At 33.8% G+C, this 25,000-nt stretch overlaps 29 protein-coding genes and 2 non-coding genes across 32 annotated transcripts in view. All coding sequences in view use genetic code 11, as the record gives it.

Moving 5' to 3' along the window:
* The window catches only part of rpl22 (ribosomal protein L22), a 426-nt gene extending 387 nt beyond the window's left edge, over nt 1-39 (top strand). The window contains exon 1 of the mRNA in view: nt 1-39. This exon is cut by the window's left edge and continues 387 nt beyond it. Coding sequence (YP_010330065.1) covers nt 1-39 — 39 coding nt within the window.
* Nucleotides 40-168: 129 nt separating this feature from the next.
* On the top strand, nt 169-825 carry rps3 (ribosomal protein S3). Its single transcript has one exon. It carries the CDS (start codon nt 169-171, stop codon nt 823-825), a length of 657 nt encoding a protein of 218 aa, YP_010330064.1.
* A 150-nt stretch (nt 826-975) lies between these two features.
* Nucleotides 976-2,372, top strand: rpl16 (50S ribosomal protein L16). Its single transcript has 2 exons — nt 976-984; nt 1,974-2,372. Exons 1-2 carry the CDS (start codon nt 976-978, stop codon nt 2,370-2,372), a joined length of 408 nt encoding a protein of 135 aa, YP_010330063.1.
* A 142-nt stretch (nt 2,373-2,514) lies between these two features.
* On the top strand, nt 2,515-2,883 carry rpl14 (ribosomal protein L14). Its single transcript has one exon. It carries the CDS (start codon nt 2,515-2,517, stop codon nt 2,881-2,883), a length of 369 nt encoding a protein of 122 aa, YP_010330062.1.
* A 205-nt stretch (nt 2,884-3,088) lies between these two features.
* rps8 (ribosomal protein S8) lies at nt 3,089-3,493 on the top strand. Its single transcript has one exon. The coding sequence runs from the start codon at nt 3,089-3,091 to the stop codon at nt 3,491-3,493; it is 405 nt and encodes a 134-aa protein (YP_010330061.1).
* A 460-nt stretch (nt 3,494-3,953) lies between these two features.
* On the top strand, nt 3,954-4,067 carry rpl36 (ribosomal protein L36). Its single transcript has one exon. The coding sequence runs from the start codon at nt 3,954-3,956 to the stop codon at nt 4,065-4,067; it is 114 nt and encodes a 37-aa protein (YP_010330060.1).
* Nucleotides 4,068-4,237: 170 nt separating this feature from the next.
* On the top strand, nt 4,238-4,654 carry rps11 (ribosomal protein S11). Its single transcript has one exon. It carries the CDS (start codon nt 4,238-4,240, stop codon nt 4,652-4,654), a length of 417 nt encoding a protein of 138 aa, YP_010330059.1.
* A 64-nt stretch (nt 4,655-4,718) lies between these two features.
* rpoA (RNA polymerase alpha subunit) lies at nt 4,719-5,714 on the top strand. The gene has a single exon. The coding sequence runs from the start codon at nt 4,719-4,721 to the stop codon at nt 5,712-5,714; it is 996 nt and encodes a 331-aa protein (YP_010330058.1).
* A 222-nt stretch (nt 5,715-5,936) lies between these two features.
* Nucleotides 5,937-7,143, bottom strand: petD (cytochrome b6/f complex subunit IV). The gene is made up of 2 exons: nt 7,136-7,143; nt 5,937-6,411 (listed from the first exon to the last, which is right to left on the bottom strand). The coding sequence occupies exons 1-2, from the start codon at nt 7,141-7,143 to the stop codon at nt 5,937-5,939; spliced, it is 483 nt and encodes a 160-aa protein (YP_010330057.1).
* A 192-nt stretch (nt 7,144-7,335) lies between these two features.
* Nucleotides 7,336-8,734, bottom strand: petB (cytochrome b6). The gene is made up of 2 exons: nt 8,729-8,734; nt 7,336-7,977 (listed from the first exon to the last, which is right to left on the bottom strand). The coding sequence occupies exons 1-2, from the start codon at nt 8,732-8,734 to the stop codon at nt 7,336-7,338; spliced, it is 648 nt and encodes a 215-aa protein (YP_010330056.1).
* Nucleotides 8,735-8,902: 168 nt separating this feature from the next.
* Nucleotides 8,903-9,127, bottom strand: psbH (photosystem II phosphoprotein). Its single transcript has one exon. It carries the CDS (start codon nt 9,125-9,127, stop codon nt 8,903-8,905), a length of 225 nt encoding a protein of 74 aa, YP_010330055.1.
* Nucleotides 9,128-9,245: 118 nt separating this feature from the next.
* On the top strand, nt 9,246-9,377 carry psbN (photosystem II protein N). The gene has a single exon. It carries the CDS (start codon nt 9,246-9,248, stop codon nt 9,375-9,377), a length of 132 nt encoding a protein of 43 aa, YP_010330054.1.
* A 60-nt stretch (nt 9,378-9,437) lies between these two features.
* On the bottom strand, nt 9,438-9,545 carry psbT (photosystem II protein T). Its single transcript has one exon. The coding sequence runs from the start codon at nt 9,543-9,545 to the stop codon at nt 9,438-9,440; it is 108 nt and encodes a 35-aa protein (YP_010330053.1).
* Nucleotides 9,546-9,729: 184 nt separating this feature from the next.
* psbB (photosystem II CP47 chlorophyll apoprotein) lies at nt 9,730-11,256 on the bottom strand. The gene has a single exon. It carries the CDS (start codon nt 11,254-11,256, stop codon nt 9,730-9,732), a length of 1,527 nt encoding a protein of 508 aa, YP_010330052.1.
* Nucleotides 11,257-11,717: 461 nt separating this feature from the next.
* On the top strand, nt 11,718-13,753 carry clpP (clp protease proteolytic subunit). Its single transcript has 3 exons — nt 11,718-11,788; nt 12,609-12,900; nt 13,526-13,753. The coding sequence occupies exons 1-3, from the start codon at nt 11,718-11,720 to the stop codon at nt 13,751-13,753; spliced, it is 591 nt and encodes a 196-aa protein (YP_010330051.1).
* Nucleotides 13,754-13,917: 164 nt separating this feature from the next.
* Nucleotides 13,918-14,031, top strand: rps12 (ribosomal protein S12; one part of a trans-spliced gene, as the record gives it; the record has 2 gene entries for this part). Coding sequences YP_010330050.1 and YP_010330006.1 both cover nt 13,918-14,031 — 114 coding nt within the window.
* A 766-nt stretch (nt 14,032-14,797) lies between these two features.
* rpl20 (ribosomal protein L20) lies at nt 14,798-15,151 on the top strand. The gene has a single exon. It carries the CDS (start codon nt 14,798-14,800, stop codon nt 15,149-15,151), a length of 354 nt encoding a protein of 117 aa, YP_010330049.1.
* Nucleotides 15,152-15,422: 271 nt separating this feature from the next.
* Nucleotides 15,423-15,734, bottom strand: rps18 (ribosomal protein S18). The gene has a single exon. It carries the CDS (start codon nt 15,732-15,734, stop codon nt 15,423-15,425), a length of 312 nt encoding a protein of 103 aa, YP_010330048.1.
* Nucleotides 15,735-15,952: 218 nt separating this feature from the next.
* rpl33 (ribosomal protein L33) lies at nt 15,953-16,153 on the bottom strand. Its single transcript has one exon. The coding sequence runs from the start codon at nt 16,151-16,153 to the stop codon at nt 15,953-15,955; it is 201 nt and encodes a 66-aa protein (YP_010330047.1).
* A 473-nt stretch (nt 16,154-16,626) lies between these two features.
* Nucleotides 16,627-16,761, bottom strand: psaJ (photosystem I subunit IX). The gene has a single exon. The coding sequence runs from the start codon at nt 16,759-16,761 to the stop codon at nt 16,627-16,629; it is 135 nt and encodes a 44-aa protein (YP_010330046.1).
* A 407-nt stretch (nt 16,762-17,168) lies between these two features.
* On the top strand, nt 17,169-17,242 carry trnP-UGG. The gene has a single exon. It is a non-coding gene; the product is annotated as a tRNA-Pro (tRNA).
* A 156-nt stretch (nt 17,243-17,398) lies between these two features.
* trnW-CCA lies at nt 17,399-17,472 on the top strand. The gene has a single exon. It is a non-coding gene; the product is annotated as a tRNA-Trp (tRNA).
* A 124-nt stretch (nt 17,473-17,596) lies between these two features.
* Nucleotides 17,597-17,710, bottom strand: petG (cytochrome b6/f complex subunit V). The gene has a single exon. The coding sequence runs from the start codon at nt 17,708-17,710 to the stop codon at nt 17,597-17,599; it is 114 nt and encodes a 37-aa protein (YP_010330045.1).
* A 158-nt stretch (nt 17,711-17,868) lies between these two features.
* On the bottom strand, nt 17,869-17,964 carry petL (cytochrome b6/f complex subunit VI). The gene has a single exon. The coding sequence runs from the start codon at nt 17,962-17,964 to the stop codon at nt 17,869-17,871; it is 96 nt and encodes a 31-aa protein (YP_010330044.1).
* Nucleotides 17,965-19,226: 1,262 nt separating this feature from the next.
* Nucleotides 19,227-19,478, top strand: psbE (photosystem II cytochrome b559 alpha subunit). Its single transcript has one exon. The coding sequence runs from the start codon at nt 19,227-19,229 to the stop codon at nt 19,476-19,478; it is 252 nt and encodes an 83-aa protein (YP_010330043.1).
* Nucleotides 19,479-19,487: 9 nt separating this feature from the next.
* Nucleotides 19,488-19,607, top strand: psbF (photosystem II cytochrome b559 beta subunit). The gene has a single exon. It carries the CDS (start codon nt 19,488-19,490, stop codon nt 19,605-19,607), a length of 120 nt encoding a protein of 39 aa, YP_010330042.1.
* Nucleotides 19,608-19,851: 244 nt separating this feature from the next.
* On the top strand, nt 19,852-19,995 carry psbJ (photosystem II protein J). The gene has a single exon. It carries the CDS (start codon nt 19,852-19,854, stop codon nt 19,993-19,995), a length of 144 nt encoding a protein of 47 aa, YP_010330041.1.
* Nucleotides 19,996-20,991: 996 nt separating this feature from the next.
* On the bottom strand, nt 20,992-21,954 carry petA (cytochrome f). The gene has a single exon. It carries the CDS (start codon nt 21,952-21,954, stop codon nt 20,992-20,994), a length of 963 nt encoding a protein of 320 aa, YP_010330040.1.
* A 215-nt stretch (nt 21,955-22,169) lies between these two features.
* On the bottom strand, nt 22,170-22,859 carry cemA (envelope membrane protein). Its single transcript has one exon. It carries the CDS (start codon nt 22,857-22,859, stop codon nt 22,170-22,172), a length of 690 nt encoding a protein of 229 aa, YP_010330039.1.
* A 535-nt stretch (nt 22,860-23,394) lies between these two features.
* On the bottom strand, nt 23,395-23,949 carry ycf4 (photosystem I assembly protein Ycf4). Its single transcript has one exon. The coding sequence runs from the start codon at nt 23,947-23,949 to the stop codon at nt 23,395-23,397; it is 555 nt and encodes a 184-aa protein (YP_010330038.1).
* Nucleotides 23,950-24,352: 403 nt separating this feature from the next.
* Nucleotides 24,353-24,466, bottom strand: psaI (photosystem I subunit VIII). Its single transcript has one exon. It carries the CDS (start codon nt 24,464-24,466, stop codon nt 24,353-24,355), a length of 114 nt encoding a protein of 37 aa, YP_010330037.1.
* Nucleotides 24,467-25,000: the final 534 nt, after the last annotated feature.

Below are 25,000 nucleotides of genomic sequence, written 5' to 3'. Positions count from 1 at the left end.
AAAAGGAAATTCTATAAATTAGAGCTGAGGAATACTTAAAGGAAGAATATTTTATATTATAAAAAATACAAATACGCTATATTATGTTATGCTTAAAAAAAATCGAATGAATAAAAAAAAAATACAAACAGATGTCACGTTTCACGATATATATAGTAGTGGGGGATTATGGGACAAAAAATAAATCCACTTGGTTTCAGACTTGGTGCAACCCAAGGTCATCATTCTCTTTGGTTTGCACAACCAAAAAATTATTCAAAGGATCTACAAGAAGATCAAAAAATACGAGATTGTATCAAAAATTATGTGCAAAATAATATGAAAATATCCTCTAATGTAGAGGGAATTGCACGTATAGAGATTCAAAAAAGAATCGATTTGATTCAGGTCATAATCTATATGGGATTCCCCAAGTTATTAATAGAAGACAGGACTCGAAGAATCGAAGAATTACAGACGCATGTACAAAAAGAACTCAATTGTGTAAACCGAAAACTCAACATTGCTATTACAAGAATTGCAAATCCTTATGGGCACCCCAATATTCTTGCAGAATTTATAGCCGGACAATTAAAGAATAGAGTTTCATTTCGCAAAGCAATGAAAAAAGCTATTGAATTAACTGAACAGGCAGGTACAAAAGGGATTCAAGTACAAATTGCAGGGCGTATCGACGGAAAAGAAATTGCACGTGTTGAATGGATCCGAGAAGGTAGAGTTCCTCTACAAACCATTCGAGCTAAAATTGATTATTGTTCCTATGCAGTTCGAACTATCTATGGGGTATTAGGCATCAAAATTTGGATATTTGTAGACGAGGAATAATAAGAACTTACTTGACTTATATTTAGTTATATCTGGTGATAAAACAAAAAATGGCAAACTCTTTCATTCTTTTTCTGGTAAATAATAAAAAAAAAAGAACAATTCTATAAGGTTGAATAAAAATTCGATTAATCATTTGATATAATTGCTATGCTTAGTGTGTGACTCGTTGGTTTTTTTAGGGTTGGGATTCAAAAAAATGGACAGCCCATAGTACAAACTGATAACTATAGAACTAATAACCAACTCATCACTTCGTGTTATCTGGATAGAAAGAACCAGTCAAGATATGATATATAAGTCATATCATTGTAGCAACTGAAATCTTTTTTACATAAAAAAAAAAAAAAAAAAAACAATCTGATTATGGGTTGTAAAGCAATATAAAGTATACAGATAAATGGAAGGGTGAGAGAAAGATAGAAAAAGAATATTAATGATATATAATTCCAATATGTAAGGTCTATGAGTCATCTCATATAAAGGGAATGTAATAAAGCATCAATACTGATTGATCCATAATTAGACAAATCCGTGCATAGAACAAAAAATCAAGAGCCCCGAGCCAATAAAGACTGAGAAGGTTGACTCAAGAATAAATTTAATTGGAGGCTCCGTTGTAAAATTCAGACCTAATCATTAATCGAGAAGTGGTGGGAACGACAGAACCTGTGAATGCATAAGATTCTATTGAAAACGAATCCTAATGATTCATTGAGTAGGATGGCGGAACGAACCAGAAACCTATTCATTTATTCTGAGAGGTCATGTCATAGACTAATCTTACAACTGAATGTTGAAAGAGTAAATATTCGCCCGCGAATATTTTTTTTATTTCTAAATTTTAGTCGATTCGAAATAAAAGGAAAAACAAAATAAAGATTCATTATAGCGTTCTACCAAAACGACATTATCTATAAATAGAATACGTGTTAAATTCTATATTAAAACACAAAAAATTTCTAATTTATAATCGATTAGATCAAATTTCAAAGAATCCCACGATTCCATATATTATTAACCGTGTATTTTTTTTTGTTTAATTATTTTTAATTGTTTAATTCGCGAGGAGCTGGATGAGAAGAAACTCTCGTGTCCGGTTCTGTAGTAGAGATGGATGGAATTGCTAAACAACCATCAACTATAACCCCAAAAGAACCAGATTCCGTAAACAACACAGAGGAAGAATGAAAGGAATATCTTATCGAGGTAATCGTATTTGCTTCGGTAGATATGCTCTTCAAGCGCTTGAACCCGCTTGGATCACATCTAGACAAATAGAAGCAGGGCGGCGAGCAATGACACGAAATGCACGCCGCGGTGGAAAAATATGGGTACGCATATTTCCAGACAAACCTGTTACAGTAAGACCTACAGAAACACGTATGGGTTCGGGGAAAGGATCTCCCGAATATTGGGTAGCTGTCGTTAAACCCGGTAGAATACTTTATGAAATGAGCGGAGTAGCAGAAAATATAGCTAGAAGGGCTATTTCAATAGCGGCATCGAAAATGCCTATACGAACTCAATTCATTCTTTCTGGATAGGAATGTAGAAACAAACGAAAGGGGTTTTTGGGATGAAAAAAAACAATTGCAGGTTTCTTTTTTTGTTTTGAACAAATAATATTTCTTTTTTTTTTTTTATTTATACCTTTGCAAAAGAAAAAACCGATAAAAAAAAAATGATATGATTCAACCTCAAACCCATTTGAATGTAGCGGATAACAGCGGGGCCCGAGAATTGATGTGTATTCGAATCATAGGAGCTAGTAATCGACGATATGCTCATATTGGTGACATTATTGTTGCTGTAATCAAGGAAGCAGTACCAAATACACCTCTAGAAAGATCAGAAGTGGTCCGAGCTGTCATTGTACGTACTTGTAAAGAACTCAAACGCGACAACGGTATGATAATACGATATGATGACAACGCTGCGGTTGTTATTGATCAAGAAGGAAATCCAAAAGGAACCCGAATTTTCGGCGCGATCGCCCGGGAATTAAGACAGTTAAATTTCACTAAAATAGTTTCATTAGCACCTGAAGTATTATAGGGGAAGACCTTAATAAAGTATTTGAATGAAATTGATTAAATTTATTTAATTAATTAGTAAATTGTTTATCTATCACGTATATATCTTTAATAATTCATAAATATAAAAAAAAAAAGAATTCATAAATATTAAAAAATTCAGAAAAAAAGAAAAAGAGCATGTTGATTATATCAAAATTCGGGGGAAACAAAAATCTTAGTTTATCATGAGTAAAGACACTATTGCTGACATAATAACCTCTATACGAAATGCTGACATGAATAAAAAAAGAACAGTTCGAATACCATCTACTAACATCACTGAAAATATTGTTAAAATCCTTTTACAAGAGGGTTTTATTGAAAACGTGAGAAAACATCAAGAAAGCAAAAAATATTTTTTGGTTTTAACCCTACGACATAGAAGAAATAGGAAAGGACCATATAGAACTGTTTTAAATTTAAAACGGATCAGTCGACCCGGTCTACGAATATATTCTAACTATCAACGAATTCCTAGAATTTTAGGCGGAATGGGGGTTGTAATTCTTTCTACTTCTCGAGGTATAATGACAGACCGAAAGGCTCGACTAGAAGGAATCGGCGGAGAAGTTTTGTGTTATATATGGTAATCTTTCTAATAGCCGACACGGTCATATTTGTGAAAAAAGAGAAAGGACAAGTTTATAATATTATCCCTCTTACATTAGTTGATACTTCAAAGCGGTTTTACCTGGAATGAAACAACAAAAATGGATTCATGAGGGTTTAATTACTGAACAACTTACCGATGGTATGTATCTTCCGGATTCGTTTAGATAACAAAAAAATTATTCTGGTTTTTGTTTCGTAAAGGATTTCATGTAGTTTTATACGTATACTACCAGGAAATAGACTAAAAATTGAGGTAAGTCCTTATGATTCAACCAAAGGGCGTATAATTTAGAGACTCCAAAGCAAAGACTTGAATGATTAGGCGGTTTTTTCAATTTCAACATTCTTTCGTGAGGATACAATTCGAAATTAAAAATTTCAAGAAACTTATTTTCTTCCAATTAAGTAGATTCGGAATTAAAAAAAGGAATGACAAATATGAAAATAAGGGCCTCTGTTCGTAAAATTTGTGAAAAATGTCGATTGATCCGTAGGCGGGGACGAATTATAGTAATTTGTTCTAACCCGAGACATAAACAAAGACAAGGATAATCTTTCTAAAACAAAAAGACTCTCGAAATCTAAAGGACCCGATGTACAGATGTACAAATAAATAAATAAAATAAATAAGTAAAAAAAAAAAAAAAAAGAATAAGGATCTGTTTTGACATGAAATGGATATATCCATATATCTCTGACTTATATTTATGAGATGATAAAATATGGCAAAACCTATACCAAAAATTGGTTCGCGTAGAAATAGACGTATTGGTTCACGTAAGAATACACGTAGAATCCCCAAGGGAGTTATTCATGTTCAAGCAAGTTTCAACAATACCATTGTGACTGTTACAGATGTACGGGGTCGAGTAATTTCTTGGTCCTCTGCCGGGGCTTGTGGATTCAAGGGTACAAGAAGGGGTACACCATTTGCCGCTCAAACCGCAGCAGGAAATGCTATTCGGACAGTAGTGGATCAAGGTATGCAACGAGCAGAAGTTATGATAAAAGGCCCGGGTCTCGGAAGAGATGCGGCATTAAGAGCTATTCGTAGAAGTGGTATACTATTAAGTTTCATACGGGATGTAACTCCTATGCCACATAATGGCTGTAGGCCTCCTAAAAAAAGACGTGTGTAAAAATAAACATTGAAGAGATTTCAAGAGAAATAAATAATTCAATGATTTGATCAAATAATATACTATGGTTCGAGAGAAAGTAACAGTATCTACTCGGACACTACAGTGGAAGTGTGTTGAATCAAGAGCAGACAGTAAGCGTCTTTATTATGGACGCTTTATTCTGGCCCCACTTATGAAAGGTCAAGCCGATACAATAGGCATTGCAATGCGAAGAGCTTTGCTCGGAGAAATAGAAGGTACATGTATCACACGCGCAAAATCTGAGAAAATACCACATGAATATTCTACCATAGTAGGTATTCAAGAATCCGTACATGAAATTTTAATGAATTTGAAAGAAATTGTCTTGAAAAGTAATCTGTATGGAACTCGTAACGCGTCTATTTGTGTCAAGGGTCCTGGATATGTAACTGCTCAAGACATTATCTTACCACCTTCTGTGGAAATTGTTGATAATACACAGTATATAGCTAACCTAACAGAACCAATTAATTTGTGTATTGAATTACAAATCGAGAGGAATCGCGGATATCGTATAAAAACGCCAAATAACTTTCAAGACGGAAGTTATCCTATAGATGCTGTATTCATGCCTGTTCGAAATGCGAATCATAGTATTCATTCTTATGTGAATGGGAATGAAAAACAAGAGATACTTTTTCTCGAAATATGGACAAATGGAAGTTTAACTCCTAAAGAAGCACTTCATGAAGCCTCCCGGAATTTGATTAATTTATTTATTCCTTTTTTACATGCAGAAGAAGAAAACTTACATTTAGAAAATAATCAACACAAAGTGACTTTACCCCTCTTTACTTATCATGATAGATTGGCTAAACAAAGGAAAAATAAAAAAGAAATCGCATTGAAATATATTTTTATTGACCAATCAGAATTGCTCCCCAGGGTCTATAATTGCCTCAAAAGGTCCAATATACATACATTATTGGACCTTTTGAATAACAGTCAAGAAGATCTTATGAAAATGAAACATTTTCGCATAGAAGATGTCAAACATATATTGAACATTCTAGAAATAAAAAAGCATTTCGAATAAATTTTTATGAGTTATTTACTTTTTTTCTTTTTTTTTTCTAAAGTTTTGTCTAAACAGATAAAAATTCGTTTTGAATCTTGAATCTTTAGCACAATCCATATATTCCGAATAGGTCCAAAATTAAATTGAATAGATGTATCTAGGGAAAATTCACTTTGAAGCGACTATTCCCTAGATACACACGTCATAATATACTTTTTTTTATTTCACAGTTGAATCGATTTAAAAAAGACCTAAAGTTAAGGACTTATCAATAGGTAGTGTTGCTCCAATACCCAACCAAAGGGCTACTACAGTACCAATCAAAAAGACGGTTGTCGCTACGGGACGACGAAATGGATTTTGGAATTTATTAACATTCTCCAAAAAAGGTACTGTTAATAATCCCGCAGGTACTGAAACCATTAAAAGAACGCCCAATAACTTATTTGGCACTGTACGAAGTATTTGAAATACGGGAAAGAAATACCATTCAGGCAATATTTCCAAAGGAGTTGCAAATGGATCCGCGGGTTCACCAATCATTGATGGTTCTAGAACCGCTAAGCCTACGTTACATGCAATAGTACCTAAAATTACTACTGGAAAAATATATAAAAGATCGTTTGGCCATGCGGGCTCTCCGTAATAATTATGACCCATCCCTTTAGCCAATTTAGCTCTTAACACAGGATCGTTCAAGTCAGGTTTTTTTGTTATTAGGATAGGTGAATTATTCTAGATCCATCCCCCGAAAGAACCGGACATGATAATTTTTCATCATCCAGCTCGAGCACGAATCAAACGAATCAAATGGATCCATATAAAAAAATTGATATGTTATCCATATCCACACATATATGAATGATTCTATGTAAGAAAACGGATTCCCTTTTTCGCAGTTGCAACAACTAACCATTGCAAGGAATTCAGTTCTTACAGATAAATGCTCAATACCCAAGTAGGCTTACAAAATTGATCATGATCAAATGCTTTATGGGTCGTCTCAGATCTTGCAATTGGCCTTTATCCCCTAAATATCGAGACTGTTTACATACAAAGCAAAGGATTTACTTGTTACTAATATAGTCTAGCCTCTGTTCTTCTTTAGATCCCTTGTTTCACTCCGATAGTATCATAAATCGAGTCAATGCAGAGGAAATGAATACATTTCTATACTATTTAGTAAGTGAAATATATAAAACATAATCCGGATTATGCCAATCACTTATTCTACTGGATCTTACGGAGCCTGTTCATATCATACACGACATGATCGGGTCTGATCATAGAAAAGATTCTCTTCAAACGAACCGGCCTATCTTCTGTATGGGGCTTACGCGGTGGTTGGAACAAAGACACATTTTTTTGTTGTGAAGTCAAATGTGGCAGATAGATAAGGACATATATCTGCAAGGCCCGATCAATAGTTCAAGTCACACACTCCCATAATCCATTTTATCTTCGGAAAATTCACTTCAACTATGAGTGTCAAAAAAATAATACATTTTTGTAGAGTTGAAGAGAAATATCCCAATACATGTCTTATTTTTTTTTTTCAATAATCCATATTTGTAGCAATGAAATACTAGTGTTCCTACCCCAAGTGATAGATGATTGATTACAAGATGGTATATATTCTTTATAAAGGACCAGAAATACCTTGCTTACGTATCATTGGGAAGTGCATTAACATAAATACGGCGGTAAGAAGAGGTAATACAAAAGTGTGTAAACTATAAAAACGAGTCAAAGTGGATTGTCCTACACTAGCACTTCCGCGTAATAACTCTACCAGAGGCGAGCCTATTACAGGAATAGCGTCTGGTACGCCTGTTACAATTTTTACTGCCCAATAACCAATTTGGTCCCGAGGTAAGGAATAACCAGTTACACCAAAAGATGCGGTTAATACACCCAAAACCACACCTGTAACCCAAGTCAATTCACGAGGTTTTTTAAAGCCGCCGGTGAGATACACGCGAAATACGTGCAGGATCATCATTAGGACCATCATACTTGCCGACCATCGATGAACTGATCGGATTAACCAACCAAAATTAGCTTCAGTCATTATATATTGAACAGAAGCAAAGGCCTCCGTAACGGTCGGACGATAATAAAAAGTCATAGCAAACCCGGTAGCTACTTGTACTAAAAAACAAGTAAGCGTAATTCCCCCTAGACAATAAAATATGTTGACGTGAGGAGGAACATATTTACTAGTTATATCATCGGCAATTGCCTGAATCTCAAGACGTTCTTCGAACCAATCATAGATTTTATTGAGATAGGTAAATCAAGGGGACCCCCCCGGAGAACCGTATATGAAAATTTCATCTCGTACGGCTCAAACAGAAACACCCAAATACTAGTTCTAACGGATGTGTGTAATATAAAGTTTGAAATTTATTAATTCTATGATTTATGATTCAATTTTTTTTTGAAGATACTAAAGAATAAAAATCCGAAAGCTCTTCTTTGTGGTTATAATGCCAAAAAATCAAGTCGGCTCATTCGTCTATATATTGATCGTTATAGGCCTCTTGAATCTTCTATTTACCTATTTTCTTTGGTGTTATTTATGTGTAATGCGGCTTTACTGCTGTTTTCTTTATTATTGATAGGAATTCTCTTGTTAAGACCCTATGAATTGATTAAAACCTCAGATTCATACTAAAACCACGATGATTCAATAAAACCCTTTCAAACTAAGTCTAAGTCCCAAAATTCCCTGAGTAAGAACCATTGGATCATCACTTATTCAATGAATAGATATAATGACTAAAAATCCAAACCAAAGAAACCTTTGTTTTGTCCTTTGATCAAAATAAGCATAAACGAAAGTTTGAAAGAATAAAAATATTTCTATTTATAACTTCTAACTCTTTGAAAAAATTTTTTGAAGTCCGGACACGAGGTCTGACTATTAAGTATGAATCATAGTTCTAATAGTAATCTATTTCATATATTCCGTGCTCCAGATACTAGAATGAATATCCGACGAAGTAAAACCATCTCTATCAAGATGACAGACCCATTCTCTGTACTATCCATAGGATCATTTATACCAAGTCACACACTCATATTCCGGAAATACAGAAACAAAGAAATTCCACGGTCAAACTACCAAAATAGAATGGGATAAAAATCAGAAACCTAAACGCTTCACTTTGTATTGAAAAAGCCAGTTAATGGTTCTTGTGAATCTAATTCATTGAAATTCCATCCAGTAAAATGGAAGAATTATAAATCTCCAAAATAATAGATAGGAATATCGCGAATAGAGCCATTGCGAGACCCATCAAAGGAGTAGTTCCCCACCCAGGAGCTACTTTACCATATTCTGAATTCAATGGTTTCAATAAACTCCCCGCATTAGTTCGTTTTGGGCGGCCAGATCTAGAACTACCTTCAACGGTTTGTGTAGCCATAATATTTTATATTCAGTAAGATCTGTTGACTTTGTATACCATTCCGTTGTAAATAAATGATCTTATCATAGATCCATTGTGGTCTTAAAACTTTATAATGTCTTAAAACTATATAATCATGGAAACAGCAACCCTAGTTGCCATCTTTTTATCTGGTTTACTTGTAAGTTTTACTGGGTACGCCTTATATACTGCTTTTGGGCAACCCTCTCAACAACTAAGAGATCCATTCGAGGAACACGGGGACTAGTTGAAGTACGGATCCTCCCAATATTGGGAGGATCCGTACTTCAATTGAGATAATGACAAATCATTTCACCTTTTTAGTTGGAACTTTAGGCGGGTCTCGAAAAAAGATAGCGAAAAAAATTATTCCTAGAGTTGAGACTAAAAGGAATGTATAAACCAATGCTTCCATAGATTCGATCGTGATTTACAATTATAGCTTCCATACCTGTTTATTTGGGATCGTCTCCCGGATAAATAAAGAACAAGAGTCAAAGAAAAGGCAGTGATTCAAATCAAGATTTATCTGGTACCCCATCTAAAAATCACAAAAAGAAAATCAAAATGAAAAGTAACAAGTAACAAAGCATATTGTATCAGACTACTTGTCTTCTTGTAGTTGGATCTCCAAGTTTTTGGAATGCTCCAAATTCCACTTGAGCATCTAAATCTGGATCAATACCAGCAAAAACATCTCGAAACAAGGTTCTAGCACCATGCCAAATGTGTCCGAAGAAGAAGAGCAAAGCAAACGAAGCATGTCCAAAAGTAAACCAACCCCGTGGACTGCTACGAAAAACACCATCGGATTTCAAAGTAGCACGATCTAATTCAAAAATCTCACCCAATTGAGCACGTCTAGCATATTTTTTCACAGTAGCGGGATCGCTATAACTGACTCCGTTGAGTTCGCCGCCATAGAACTCGACAGTTACACCTACTTGTTCGACACTATATTTAGATTCCGCCCTTCTAAAAGGAACATCGGCTCTAACAATTCCGTCTCCGTCTACCAAAACAACCGGAAATGTTTCAAAAAAAGTAGGCATACGACGTACAAAAAGTTCGCGCCCCTCTTTATCTCTAAAGATAGGATGTCCTAACCACCCAACAGCTATTCCATCCCCGTTGTCCATTGAGCCCGCTCTGAATAACCCCCCCTTTGCCGGATTATTGCCGATGTAATCATAAAAAGCTAGTTTTTCGGGAATTTTAGACCAAGCTTCAGATAAACTTTGATTTTCAGCCAACCCAGCACCAATTCTTCGATATATTTCTTGTTGGAAGTATCCTTGATCCCATTGATAACGAGTGGGACCAAATAATTCAATCGGGGTAGTTGCTGAACCATACCACATAGTTCCAGCAACTACAAAAGCGGCAAAAAAGACAGCAGCAATACTACTGGAAAGGACGGTTTCAATATTTCCCATACGTAATCCTTTGTATAGGCGTTGAGGTGGACGTACACTAAGATGGAATAGACCCGCCAATATGCCCAAGGTCCCTGCTGCAATATGATGAGAGGCTATTCCTCCCGGAACAAAAGGATCAAAACCCTCCACACCCCACGCTGGATTTACGGATTGTACCCTTCCAGTTAGTCCATAAGGATCGGACACCCATATTCCAGGACCATACAATCCTGTTACATGAAATGCACCAAAACCAAAGCAAGCCACCCCTGATAGAAATAAATGAATTCCAAAGATCTTAGGCAAATCCAAAGAGGGTTTTCCTGTACGTTCATCAGTAAATATTTCTAGATCCCAATACACCCAATGCCAGATAGCTGCCAAAAAGCACAAGCCCGAAAACACAATATGTGCCCCGGCCACACCTTCGTAACTCCAAATACCCGGATTCGTTACAGTACCCCCTGTGATACTCCAACCGCCCCATGAATTGGTTATTCCTAAACGAGTCATGAAGGGTATAACGAACATACCCTGTCTCCACATTGGATCAAGAACAGGATCAGAAGGATCAAAAACTGCTAATTCGTATAGAGCCATCGAACCGGCCCAACCAGCAACCAGAGCTGTATGCATTATATGGACAGAAATCAAACGACCGGGATCATTCAATACGACGGTATGAACACGATACCAAGGCAAACCCATGGAAATACCCCTTTATCAATGAAAAATAGACACAATGTAACTTTATTGCATTGGAAAAAACTATGCTGTGGACCCTCTTTTTAGTGGATTATCTTGGGGAAAGAATTAATATTTGTTTGATTTGTTTGATTCTTTTCAATTACTTTTAGTAATAATGAAACTATTTTGTTCGTAGGAACAAAAAGAAGCAGATCTATTCTACACCCGATAAGTACCAATACGCAATGGTAGGGGAGTTGATACCATTTTATATGAGTGAATGTATATATATATTTGTTCATCATTCAAAGGACTTATTTGTAATAATTTTCCTTTATTCATTTTGTCTTCTTTATCTTTTTTTATGAACTTAGTCAATCTATGGATAAAATATGATAAAGGCCAATATTAGTAGGACACTAAATCCATTGTTACGCTTTCACATCAAAGTGAGATATAGTACTTAATTTTTCTTTTATTTAATGCCTATTGGTGTTCCAAGAGTACCTTTTCGAAGTCCTGGAGAGGAAGATGCATTGTGGATTGACATATAGTGCGACTTGTCAGATATATTGGGTCATATGGTATTTCCCCATTCTCTTCCCCGATCGAGATATCCTCCCCTTCGCCCAAGAAAGATTGATTGAATTATCAAAAATTTGGAGCGTGAAGTTCAATTAGATCCATTTTTTCGGGAGGGTATACAGATTAATATTATCAATTAGAATAATTTATGGTTATCTTGGTTAGGCCAATAAAATGAAGTATCCAGGCTCCGTTTAGAAAAAAACCGGTAATAAATCTATTTATGATTACTATTTCTATCATATTCTATTTCTTTATATATTTATAATAGAAGTGATCTCAAACTGTTAATCAATCGAGTAATATGATGAATGCATTGAATATCTGTTGTAAGACATGAAATAAATTGTAAAAAGGAAGTCATAGCAAAAGGACGTGGTATTGGGGCATTTGTCATATATGTGCAAATCCAAATCGGGCGGATCTTTACTCGGAGTAGAGCATAAACCTAAAAAAATTGAAGAAGCCCATTCAGGAACAAGAAAATTACATCGCGATTGAGATTGTATCTCGATGAAACAATACATCAATGAAAAGTTAGTTAGATAAATTTAGTAATTTTTTTTATAGATAAACAAAACAGGCCAAAACCCATCTTTTTTGAAAAATGAAAGAAAAGCCCCTTTTTATAAGTTAAAAGCCTGGTATGAAAAAAAAAAAAAAAATAAAAGAAAGCGCTAGAATCTACATCTACACATTGATTCTTTTTTTTTTTTCGTTATTTTTGTTGAACCGTATGCATCAAAAGGTGCATGTACGGTTTCTAAGGGATACAACTTTATCCCAATCAACCGACTTTATCGAGAAAGATTACTTTTTTTAGGCCAAGGGGTTGATAGCGAGATCTCGAATCAACTTATTGGTCTTATGGTATATCTCAGTATAGAGGATGATACCAAAGATCTATATTTGTTTATAAATTCTCCTGGCGGATGGGTAATACCCGGAGTAGCTATTTATGATACTATGCAATTTGTGCGACCAGATATACAGACAATATGCATGGGATTAGCCGCTTCAATGGGATCTTTTATTCTGGTCGGAGGAGAAATTACCAAACGTCTAGCATTCCCTCACGCTTGGCGCCAATGAGTTTTTTATTTGATTTGAGAGAAAAAAGAAGACTATGCCTTCGCGCTATATGAAATATGAATATTAAGTAATAATAGCATGGCACTTCGAATTCGATATGATAAATTTTTTTAACCCTTAAATTATGTATCGAAAGAGTAGTATGAGATAAAAGGTATTTCCGATTTTATCTAATCTATCGGGAGGCCTATTTCAGCGTCACAAACTTTTTTGTTTTCACGCCGGGAGGCTCTTAACAATATTTAGGTTATGAAAGAATATGAAAATAAAAAAAATCTTGTTTTTTTATTTGAAAAAAAAAAAAAGAAACTTTGGGATTGCTAAATAACAGACGAAATAAATATATAAAGCAACGGAGCCATCATAGTATTTTTGAACTACTCCAAAAACAAAAAGAAGGGTGGTTATTGGATCATTTACCAACCCGAGTCTGATAGACCCTATATTTAATTTATTTGATATTTAAGTAAGGTAAAAACGAATTCCATTATAGAGCCGTATGCAATGCGTAAAAGATGCCTGTACGGTTGTTCAATTCTATATTTTATTATTCTTTATCTCTTCACCTTATCATCATGCGAGATAGAATAAACATTTATTATGTTATATCATCAGGGTAATGATCCATCAACCTGCTAGTTCTTTTTATGAGGCACAGACGGGAGAATTTATCTTGGAAGCGGAAGAACTTTTGAAGCTGCGCGAAACCGTCACAAGGGTTTATGTACAAAGGACAGGCAAACCCTTATGGGTTGTATCCGAAGATATGGAAAGAGATGTTTTTATGTCAGCAACAGAAGCCCAAGCTCATGGAATTGTTGATCTTGTAGCGACTGAATAAAAAAGAAAAAATAACAAAAATTTCAGACGAATTGGTGATTTGAGATTTTATCTTCTTACCGGATTTAATATTCTATTCATTAATCTATTAATATAGAAATAAAATAATTCATAATCATCCGGTTAAGATCGATCTAAACCAGCCCATTATGTATATGATTCAATATGCCAACTATTAAACAACTTATTAGAAACACAAGACAGCCAATCAGAAATGTCACGAAATCCCCCGCTCTTGGGGGATGTCCTCAGCGACGAGGAACATGTACTAGGGTGTATGTGCGACTCGTTCAGATCATGGGCTAGGACAAAAGAAAGAAAACAATTGATCCAGTATCAACGATCAGTACCAGTGAATAGACTAGAATGGAAGAACTCCATTCAATATCTAAAAATCAAAAAGATCTATCCTTCTATTGTGGTATCAAATGTATGGTTTCCGTTGGTGCAAATCCAATTAACTCCGTTTTAAATTTAAGATGAGAAAGAATTCTCCATTGATAGCAAATGATATCCATTAAGCAGGGGAAATACTATTTTAAAAAGCAGAAAAATTATGCCTTACTCTTGCAAGAACGGACTAACAGGGTCAGCTACTCAGCTAATCTTCATAATTAAATACCGTTACTGTATAAGTAGATCTCATTGTGAAAGACCTCGTACTGGATAATTATGGGTAGAGCCAAAGAGTGTGAACTGTACAAGTTAACAATAACATTGATTAAACGAAAGAAGGGCTCCGGTGTATAGAGAGGACCTCACCGTTTAAGAAGTAACCATAGAAACGATGGAACCCACTATATCCATTTATATTTACTACTTTTATGTGTTTTTGATACCTAATATCAATACAATTTTTTTCTAGGCATTTCACCTAGAAAAAAAAAAAAATCGTGGTCGGGAAGGTTATAGTAGCAAAAGCCATTGGAATTTAAATTTTATACATTGGAAGAATCAGTTTTGTTATTAATAGACTAGGATACGGGAAGGGAATAACTGAAAGAAAGGAAATCGATTAGTTATTCATCAAAGTTTCATTTATTCAATGACCAGAATTAAACGAGGGTATATAGCTCGAAGACGTAGAACAAAAATTCGTTTATTTGCATCAACCTTTCGAGGGGCTCATTCAAGACTTACTCGTACTATTACTCAACAGAAAATAAGAGCTTTGGTTTCGGCTCATCGGGATAGAGGTAGACAAAAGAGAGATTTTCGTCGGTTGTGGATCACTCGGATAAATGCAGTAATTCGCGAGAATAAAGTATACTTTAGTTATAGTAAATTTATACACAATCTGTACAAGAGACAGTTACTTCTTAATCGTAAAATACTTGCACAAATAGCTATATTAAATAAGAGTTGTCTTTATATGATTTCCAATGAGATCATAAAATAAAGAGATTGGAAGGAATCCGTTGGAATAGTTTAAATGGAGTTCCCTGGAGAATGAACTCTGGGAAGGTAGAGTAGAAATTAGTATGATAAAATATGATAAAGTCATCAAAATGAAGAAAGACGTTAAATAAAAAATATTTATTCCTCTTCTCCCATTTTTTTTCTTACGACAGGACATTTCGATTTTACGATTTTTCGAACAAAAAAAAAAAACGTCAATCCGCATTTGAGTTTGGATTGGAATTTTATTTTGATTCAATTCAATTGAAGAGTCAACCTATTTTTTTTCTGGTTCTAAGACCAGCAGCTCTAGCGGTTGACTCGCTTCTTTCAAATTGTTTCTCATTATTAAGAAAAGGTAACGGAGATAAAATACGAGCTTGTTTTATAGCAATAGTAATTAATCGTTGTTGTTTTAAGGTCAATCTATTCACCCGTCTAGATAATATTTTTCCTTGTTCGCTAATAAATCGACTAATTAAACTCATGTTTCTATAATCAATTCGATCCCCCGATTGGATCGGAGGCAAACGCCTACGAAAAGATCGCTTAGATTTAAGAAAGATTCGCTTGGATTTATCCATGGTTTGTTTATTCCTTATCCTGAAAATCCCAATCCTATTTCTTAATTCTACATCATCTTTGATCCGATCGAAATAGGATTTGGTTTGTTTCTATTTATTTGTTTATATTTATTTCTATTTAAATAAATTCAAAAATAAATTATATATATATATTGTTATATATAATATGTAATTTTTCATCTTCCTTGGAAGACTGACACACGAGCGATCGGTTCGATCTATTTCTTTATCTCCCCATGAATCGTATGTTTGTAACAACAGGGACAGAATTTTCTCAATTCCAATCGACTAGGCGTATTGTGTCGATTCTTTTGAGTAATATATCTGGAAATGCCCATTGATTCCTTATTAACACGATTTCGAACACAACTGGTACATTCCAAAATAACCGTTACTCGGACATCTTTACCCTTAGCCATGAACCTCCTTTGGTTTTTGATTCACTCAATTCTTTAATTTTCCGACCCGAAGCAAGGAAGAAGAAAGGACACAAAAATAGAAGCAGGTAACTCGAAATCAAATTATGAAAGAAATATTTTGTTGCAATCAATATCAATATAGTAATAAATAATAAGTAATATAAGTATTTCTAACTATATTTATAATTTTAAATTGCCGTACAGTATTTCATTTTCAGTTAAGTATCTTGTATGATATTGTTGCCCCAACCACCGCATTTCCATTCTATTATTAATTTAATTTGAGCCTGAGCCCGAGTTCATAGTTTCACTGAGGGTGAAACCGCTTTTTCTTTGTTTTTTTTTTTTTTTTAGAAAGAATAAGTAAAAAAAGAAAAAAAGAAAAAACAAAGAAAAAAAGAAGGGAGGGGTAGGGATTAGTTACAGATATTTGATTGTATCTCTAATCTTCTTCCCCCTTCCCATATCAATAGCTAGAATGAAAAAAAGGGGAATATCAACGCATCCGGAAAAAAACGATTGATCTCTATCAATAAACCTGCTAAAGAACCGAACCATAGAGTACTTACTACCGGTGCCACGGAGAGATATGTTTTTAGATCTCGCATTTTAAAAACTCCTCTTTCTGTATTCGTTATTGTAATTTTATTGTAATTTGTAATACATAATGGTAATACATATATGACCGGATGTGTATATGTAGTTAATGACTTACCACTTGTACGCGGAGTTCCTAATTCAAATTGAAATGTACAAAATAGATATTTATTAAAAGAAAAAAATACGTCCATTTCCGCCTTAAATTCCAAAAAAATATTAATTTTTTGTGGTAGATTTCATATTTATTTCATACTTTATATAAGTCTTTTACCATATTATATGTTTGTTATATGATATATGAGACCAAAAGGAAGAAGGAAGAAATGATAAGATAGTTTGTGTATATCAATGTAGGAAATAAAGATGTGGAAAACAAGACAGGGATTCTCTACAATGACACTGTAGACCAATTGAAAGGGATGTAGCGCAGTTTGGTAGCGCGTTTGTTTTGGGTACAAAATGTCACGGGTTCAAATCCTGTCATCCCTACCTATTACTTATCTTCTGAGCAGTAACGAGGGATCAATTGAGATCAATTAATAAAATTGTACATACATAATTAAATAAATATTTCATTTGTATTTTTTATAGTATATATATATGCAAGATAAATTGGGGTTACAAAATATTTATTGTGATAATAAAGCGCTCTTAGTTCAGTTCGGTAGAACGTGGGTCTCCAAAACCCGATGTCGTAGGTTCAAATCCTACAGGGCGTGATTCTGTGTTCTTGTTAATCGCGGGAGGTCAAAATTACACTAAAATAATTGAGCAGCAACCTAAATTTGACCTCCCGCGGATTAAAGGAAGTAGGAGGTCAATAAAAAACGAGATGTTAATTAATCAAAGATCCAACTGATCACCACGTCTGTATTGTAAATAGGCAGTTACGAATAATCCAGCCAAAGTAATAGGAATTAGACCTAAGACGATTCCAAATAGAAGAACTTCAATCATTTCAATTTGTTTGAAAGGGGGAAGGGAGAGGTAATATTTATCCTTAAATATTAATCTGTATTGACTATACATCTCAATGACCAAGAATTGGTAAGGGACTGGAGAATATATGAACTACCATAGAAAGATTTTTTTATAAATTGTTCATTAAATTAATTTCAAATAAGTCGTATCTTGCTCAGACCGATAAATAGAGCTGAGGTTATAGTCAAAGATGCTAGTAGAAAACCGAAATAACTAGTTATAGTAGGCATGAAAAGGCTAAATGAAATATGTTCTTTTTATACATATGTTTCTAAAGCACTTCCCTAAGTTTCAATTTTTGAAAGATACGAGGATAAACAAAAATACCAACCAATTGAAAGGATAAATTCAATTGAAAGGATAAATTCAATTGAAAATATTTGATTCATCAATTATTATAGACGATACTAATAAAAATAGAGTAACATAAGTAAGAAATAAATTAATCATCTGTGACATTTACCCATCCCACGCTTTTGAATCAATAGATTCATCGGTCAACTCTTGAGTTGACTGAACTAATATATGTATATAACTAACTATATGTATATATAGAATATTAGAAATTATAAATAAAGTAATAATTAAGAACGTTTTTTATAACTTCATTCACAAAATGAAACTCTCTTTGAATCACTCTGGAATAAAATTGGAAAATAAGTTTGATTGTTTTTTATTGTATCGAAATATCGAATCCATTTTTTTTTTTTCGAACGACACTTCTAATGCACTTTTTTTTTACTTTAAAGCGAACTCAGTAGTAGTTCATTCACATAATCTCGCGATTGAAAAGAAAAAAGTATCGCACGATAAGATCAATCGAAACTGGGTTTTACATTTTATCTTTCCATATTACAAAGACCCATCTTTGTAATTAGGTCACGAAGGACCCCCTTGGGGGGCTAATAGAATAATGCGTGCATCACGAATATTTATTGTTTTTTATTTATTCGTTGTTCCTCTTTCTTTCATTGAATAATATCTACTATTGTTACTTGTTACTGGGTGGCCAACCAATTCCTAAAAAAAAAAAAAAAAAGATTCCAACAAAAAACATCTTATACAACCACAAAACGTATGTTTTTAGATGTAACGTCTAATTGAATCGCAAGAATATGAGAATCTCCTTCATAAATTATTGGAAACCAACCTGTCGAATTCACATTTTACTTGATCTTCAGTTTCTACTGAAGAAAATCCTTATACTACAGGAATTTGAGGAATTTTATATTAAATGGTACAAAATTCTACATCGACAAGCAACAAGAAAAGAAGAAACAAATTATCTAACACTTCATTTCGATATTGATTGTGAAATTGCATTGCTGTGTCAGAAGAAGGATAGCTATACTGATTCGGTATACTCTAAAAACACCCTTGGTACAATATTGACGATCTCACAAAGATTGGTTTCAGTAAATTTCCATTTACTGATTTAATCTTTTACGGAATCGGCCCCCCCCTGACTGTACAAGAATATGCGGAGCTCAACATGTCTGGAAGCACAGGAGAACGTTCTTTTGCGGATATTATTACCAGTATTCGATACTGGGTCATTCATAGCATTACTATACCTTCCTTATTTATTGCGGGTTGGTTATTCGTCAGCACGGGTTTAGCTTACGATGTATTTGGAAGCCCTCGCCCAAACGAGTATTTTACAGAAAGCCGACAAGGAATTCCATTAATAACTGGCCGTTTTGATCCTTTGGAACAACTCGATGAATTTAGTAGATCTTTTTAGGAGGCCAAAATGACTATAGATAGAACCTATCCAATTTTTACAGTGCGATGGTTAGCTGTTCACGGACTAGCTGTACCTACCGTTTCTTTTTTAGGGTCAATATCAGCAATGCAGTTCATCCAACGATAAACCTAATCCGAATCATAGAGCTACGACACAATCAAACCCGAACGAACAAAGTGTTGAATTGAATCGTACCAGTCTCTACTGGGGGTTATTACTCATTTTTGTACTTGCTGTTTTATTTTCCAATTATTTCTTTAATTAAAATAAAAAAAGAATAGATAGTAGGAATTCTCTTATCCCATTCGGAAAGATATCATCTCATAATTATCTATGGCTGTTTATGTCTCTAGCATGACCACTTGATAAAATGTGGAGGAAAGTAGGACAAATGGCCGATACTACTGGAAGGATTCCTCTTTGGATAATAGGTACTGTAGCCGGTATTCTTGTGATCGGTTTAATCGGTATTTTCTTTTATGGTTCATATTCCGGATTAGGTTCATCCCTGTAATAATCGGATGAACTGAGTTGTAGACATGAAAGCATAAGAACTCAACGGGATCCCCCTCGAATCAGACAAGGAAAGAGGGGGTAAGTCCCGTTGAGTTCTTAATAATCATAATATTTTTTTTTAGAGATGTTTCAAAAACATCCACCTTTTCTGATGATGTTTTTAAAAAATGAACTTCGTTAATTGATTCAGAACATCTGTTACTCAATAGTATCTGTCAATACTTAAAACAAAGAAGGAATCACTCGATTTACCCTTTTTGGATGACTCACAATTATATAGAAATATAATATATTTCTATCAATCAGATATCATGCAAACCCTTTCTATACTAATAGAATAGAACCTTACTCCATTTAATCTAATAAATATTTAATCTAATAAAAGTGAAATTTTTTTTTATAAGTTCGTTGAAATTGAAGAAGTTCTATATTGCTCAATAAATTGACCTATATTTATTTGTCCACTACCACTATGTTACGTAAGAAATCTAAAAAAAAAAAAAAAGGGTTATGATAAAATAAACCTATATATAAAAAAAAAAAAAAATGAAAACTACAAATATCCATTTTTTACGAATGGGATCGAGAATCTTTATTAATTCGACACAAGAAAGGGTTGGGTAAAATTCCGTTTCTTGTGTCAAGGACTAGGAGACGAACAATCTCCCCTAAAATCCTTTGTTCCTCTCATTTATACTTTGGTTTCTATTCTCCGCTTATTTATCTTTTGTTTTGATTCTAGTCAAATATAAAACTATTGATTCATTCTATATCATACCGTTTCAATTTGGATTGAAAAAACAAATAAATAAAGAAGAGTTAAGTAAAACAGTCAGTCGCCTTCACAATATACTATGACCAGGAATGCGGTATTAAGTAATTCCCGAAATCCGGTAGAATAAAGAATATAAATAAGCAAAATTTTTTTGATCATACATAATTCCCAACAAAAATTTGTTTATTTTTAAAGCTTGATGTTGATAAATCCGCAGATCTAGAAATTCATTTCGGACAATTGAACCTTCTCAAACTGTTTCTTTTTAAGAACCAAAAAGATTTGTGCCAAAATAACAGATGCCAAGAAGAGCAAAAGACCTTGGACACGTAATGGATCTTGAAGTACTATTTCCGCATCTCCCTGACCAAATCCACCCACATTAGGATTACTCGTTAATGGTTGATCAAGTTTGATGGATTCGCCCTCTGAAACAAGAAGTTCCGGTCCTGGAGGGATAATATCAACCACTTGACGTCCATCCGATGCATCCGCTATGGTTATTTCGTACCCCCCTTTTTCTTTTCGTATTATTTTGCTTACTATACCTGCTGCTGTAGCATTATAAACATTATTGTTACTCTTGCTCCCGTCGGGATAAATCTGACCCCTTCCCCTGTTCCCGCCTACATATATGGGATATTTTAAGAAGTGCACATCTTTCTTAGTAGCGGGGTCCGGGGAAAGAATAGGAAAGGTGATTTCACTATATTTCTGACCAGGAACCGGACCTATCACAAGAATATTTTTTTTAGTGGGACGATAGCTCTGAAAAGACAGATTTCCTATCTTTTCTTTAATCTCGGGCGAAATACGATCGGGAGGGGCTAATTCAAACCCCTCGGGTAAAATAAGAACAGCCCCGACATTCAAAGCTCCTTTTTTACCATTAGCAAGAACTTGTTTCAGTTGCAGATCATAAGGAATTCGAACAACTGCTTCAAATACAGTATCAGGAAGTACCGCTTGTGGAACCTCGATATCCACGGGTTTATTAGCTAAATGGCAATTGGCACATACAATACGGCCAGTCGCTTCTCGTGGATTTTCATAACCCTGCTGTGCAAAAATGGGATATGCATTTGAAAGGGGTGCCTGGGTTAGTATATATATCATGAGCGATACGGAAATGGATCGAGTAATCTCTTTCTTTATCCAAGAAAAGGTATTTTTAGTTTGCATGGTCCAATCATTGATCCCGAAAATTTCTACAATAAAATTAGGTAGGTCGCTAGTATAGTTCCCTATCTATAATTTTGCTATTTACTTAAATATTAAATATAAATAATTTTACTGGAATATTGGAGGAATCCCTTGGATGGGTAGTAAGTACAATTTTGAATGTTTTGCTTATGTACAAAGTAACAAATATTATAATTGGATCGTTCGATCACTTTTCAGTCATTCATTGAATGATAAATCACTACAAGTGAAGGAGATACACGATTTAAATAACGAAAGATCCAATATTTAAAAATTGTATCTAAAATGACTGGAAAAGTAGAAACAAGACCGGATATAATTTGATCATTATGAGCAAATCCAAAATCTTTGTAGACAGAGCCAATCATTAATTCCCAACCGTGGGGCGAATGGAATCCTATACATAAATCAGTTAATAAAAGAATAGAAAAAGCTTTTATTGTGTCGCTTAAGTTGTATAGGAATTCTTGAAACCAAGAGTTAAGAATAACAAGTTCTTCATTACCTAGAATAGAATAACCACTTAGAATACCGAAACAGATTATATTTGTCGAGAAGTGTAAAATTGTATGGATGCGATCCTCGTTGTGCATCTTGATCAATTGGATCGTTTCTTTGTAGATTTCGATGCGAGGCTTTTGTAAATGTGTTTCCGGGTATTCCTTTATCATTTCGTCCAAACGTAAGAGTTCCTCTAAGTCTATGAATTCTTTTAGAATACTCTTTTCTTGAATATCATTCAAAAAAATTTCGGATTGCCTAGTATTCCACCAATTAGTAAACCAAGATTCCAGACTTTTATTAAATGAGAGAGAGATCCACCAAGGCAAAAATACTATAGATGCAAGATATAGAAGGGAAATTAATACTTTCTTTTTTGCCATTTTTTCGTCTGTGAATTTTAAAATTTTTAATGAACGCACCTCATTCGTCGACTCTATATGATACTAATATTTCTATCAAGCATAAGTTCTATTACAAGTCATCGATGTATTTCCGGATTTTTTTGTGATTCAGTACAGCGGTTAGTCCTTGAATTTAGAAAGAATATAGAATAAGAAAGAGCCCTCTTCAAATTAATAGTAGTCGGATTTCGAGACGAAAGAACTCCCGTTCTATCAAAATATCAAATATTTAGTATTTAGAAAAAAAAAATTCTTTACTTTATGATGAAATGTTTTGTTTTGATATATGATGAATCTATCATTTAGATTTGTTACTGAATTGAGTTAAGTGGATTTACATACGCATAAAAAAAATTGTGGACATAAACAATTTAGTTTTAGAATTGTTTCATATACGTTTGCTTTGGCTCGAGTAAGCGTTCTGAAGAAACTTCAGTTAAGTTATGCTATAGAAAAAAAGATGATTCTTGAGTTTTTTATCTCTTGCAAAGTATTCATTCTTCAGTTCCTTTTTTCAAAATACTTCAATTGGTACACGCAAGAAATAGGCCAATTCAGCAGCTTTTTGCTCAATCTCTCGTGGAGTAAAATTCTCATCAGTACGAGTCAAGGGAATGGCTCCTTGTCCTTTTATTTCCATATAAAGGACACGACGAGCATAAATACCCTCTTTAATTTCTATTCTGATGGACTGAATGTCTTTCATAAGGAATCGGAGGAATATGCGACGATTTTTTCCAGGAAATCCCCAACGAAAAATACACACTATGCCCTCTTTTATATCGAATCGATCATAACCACTACCTACATTCCACAAAATTGTGCACCACAAATAGGAGCTAATAAAAAGACCTGCGATCCCATAGAAAGACATCACGATACCTTGTGGAAAAAAAATTATTTGCTGAGAAGGAAATAAAGATATAAAATTCCTACCAAAATAACTGGACGTTCCAACCAATAAAAACCCTAATGAACCTAAAAAAAGAATAAAGGCCCAACAGAAATTACTTGTTTTTCGAGACCCCGCTATAAGTTCTACCCATATACGTTCTGATCGCCAACTCATACTCTAACTAGACCTAGTTGCATTTTATTGGAATTGGGAGAATAACAAAAATAATTTTTTTTACTTTTTTTTGTTTCCGAAGTAACTCTCATCAACCAGCATTATTATGATGTGAACCTTTAGGGATAATTCATCGAATTTCTTAGATCCAAACTAAAATAATAACATCCCTTTCATATGATTTCCTAATACATATAGATATATTGACTTTACATTTCAGAAATTCTCCCCGATCCCGATCTATTTGAAAATAGTTATAATTCATTTATCATGTTTACACATACATAAGAGCTTATGCTCGAAGGAAGCCGCATATTATACCATATTTTACTAAATAGATATCCGTGTTATGATCCAAGTAAGTCTTGAAAAAATATATATATAAGATTTGTCCTTGTTGTATCTAAAAAATCTTGTTTTTTTGAACATAAAGAGATAAAGAAGCCATTGCAATTGCCGGAAATACTAAGCCCACTAAAGGCACAAAAATGGAGGGGAGACTGTTGAGAGTTATCATAGAATGGGTACCTCGATTTAATATTTGTACCTGTTATTTATTGTTATATTTATTGTTTTATATTTGAACCTTATCCTTATATTGTTATAAAGATATCTTATAATTCATATATAATTGTTATATTATACTAAGTATACCTAAGTGAGTATATATATACTTAATAGGGATAGGGAGTCTATAAGTATATGTTTTAAGAAATATATATTAATTTAAGAAATATATATTAATTAATAAAATACAATAAATATATAAATAAATGGACCTATTCATCTTTCTACATGTTTCTAATTCATCTTTCTACATGTTTCTACATGAAATATATATATACGATAATCCACCCTTTTATTATTCGTATTAGTAGTTATTATCTTTTCTTGTCTTATAAATTTCATAATTTAATAAAATTTTAAAGTATTTCCTAAAAACTCCCAAAGAATTCGTTATAATACGATCCAACAAAAAAGATTCTTAGTGGGGGATTTTTTTCGGGAGATATAGAAAGATGCAAGACCTTGTTAACTAATTCCACGGAAG

This window comes from Malus sylvestris, chloroplast (genome assembly GCF_916048215.2).
Source record: "Malus sylvestris isolate BBL-3571246 chloroplast, complete genome".
Taxonomy (NCBI): domain Eukaryota; kingdom Viridiplantae; phylum Streptophyta; class Magnoliopsida; order Rosales; family Rosaceae; genus Malus; species Malus sylvestris.
Note: the sequence above shows the minus strand (reverse complement) of the source record. Positions and strands in the feature narration are given on the sequence as shown.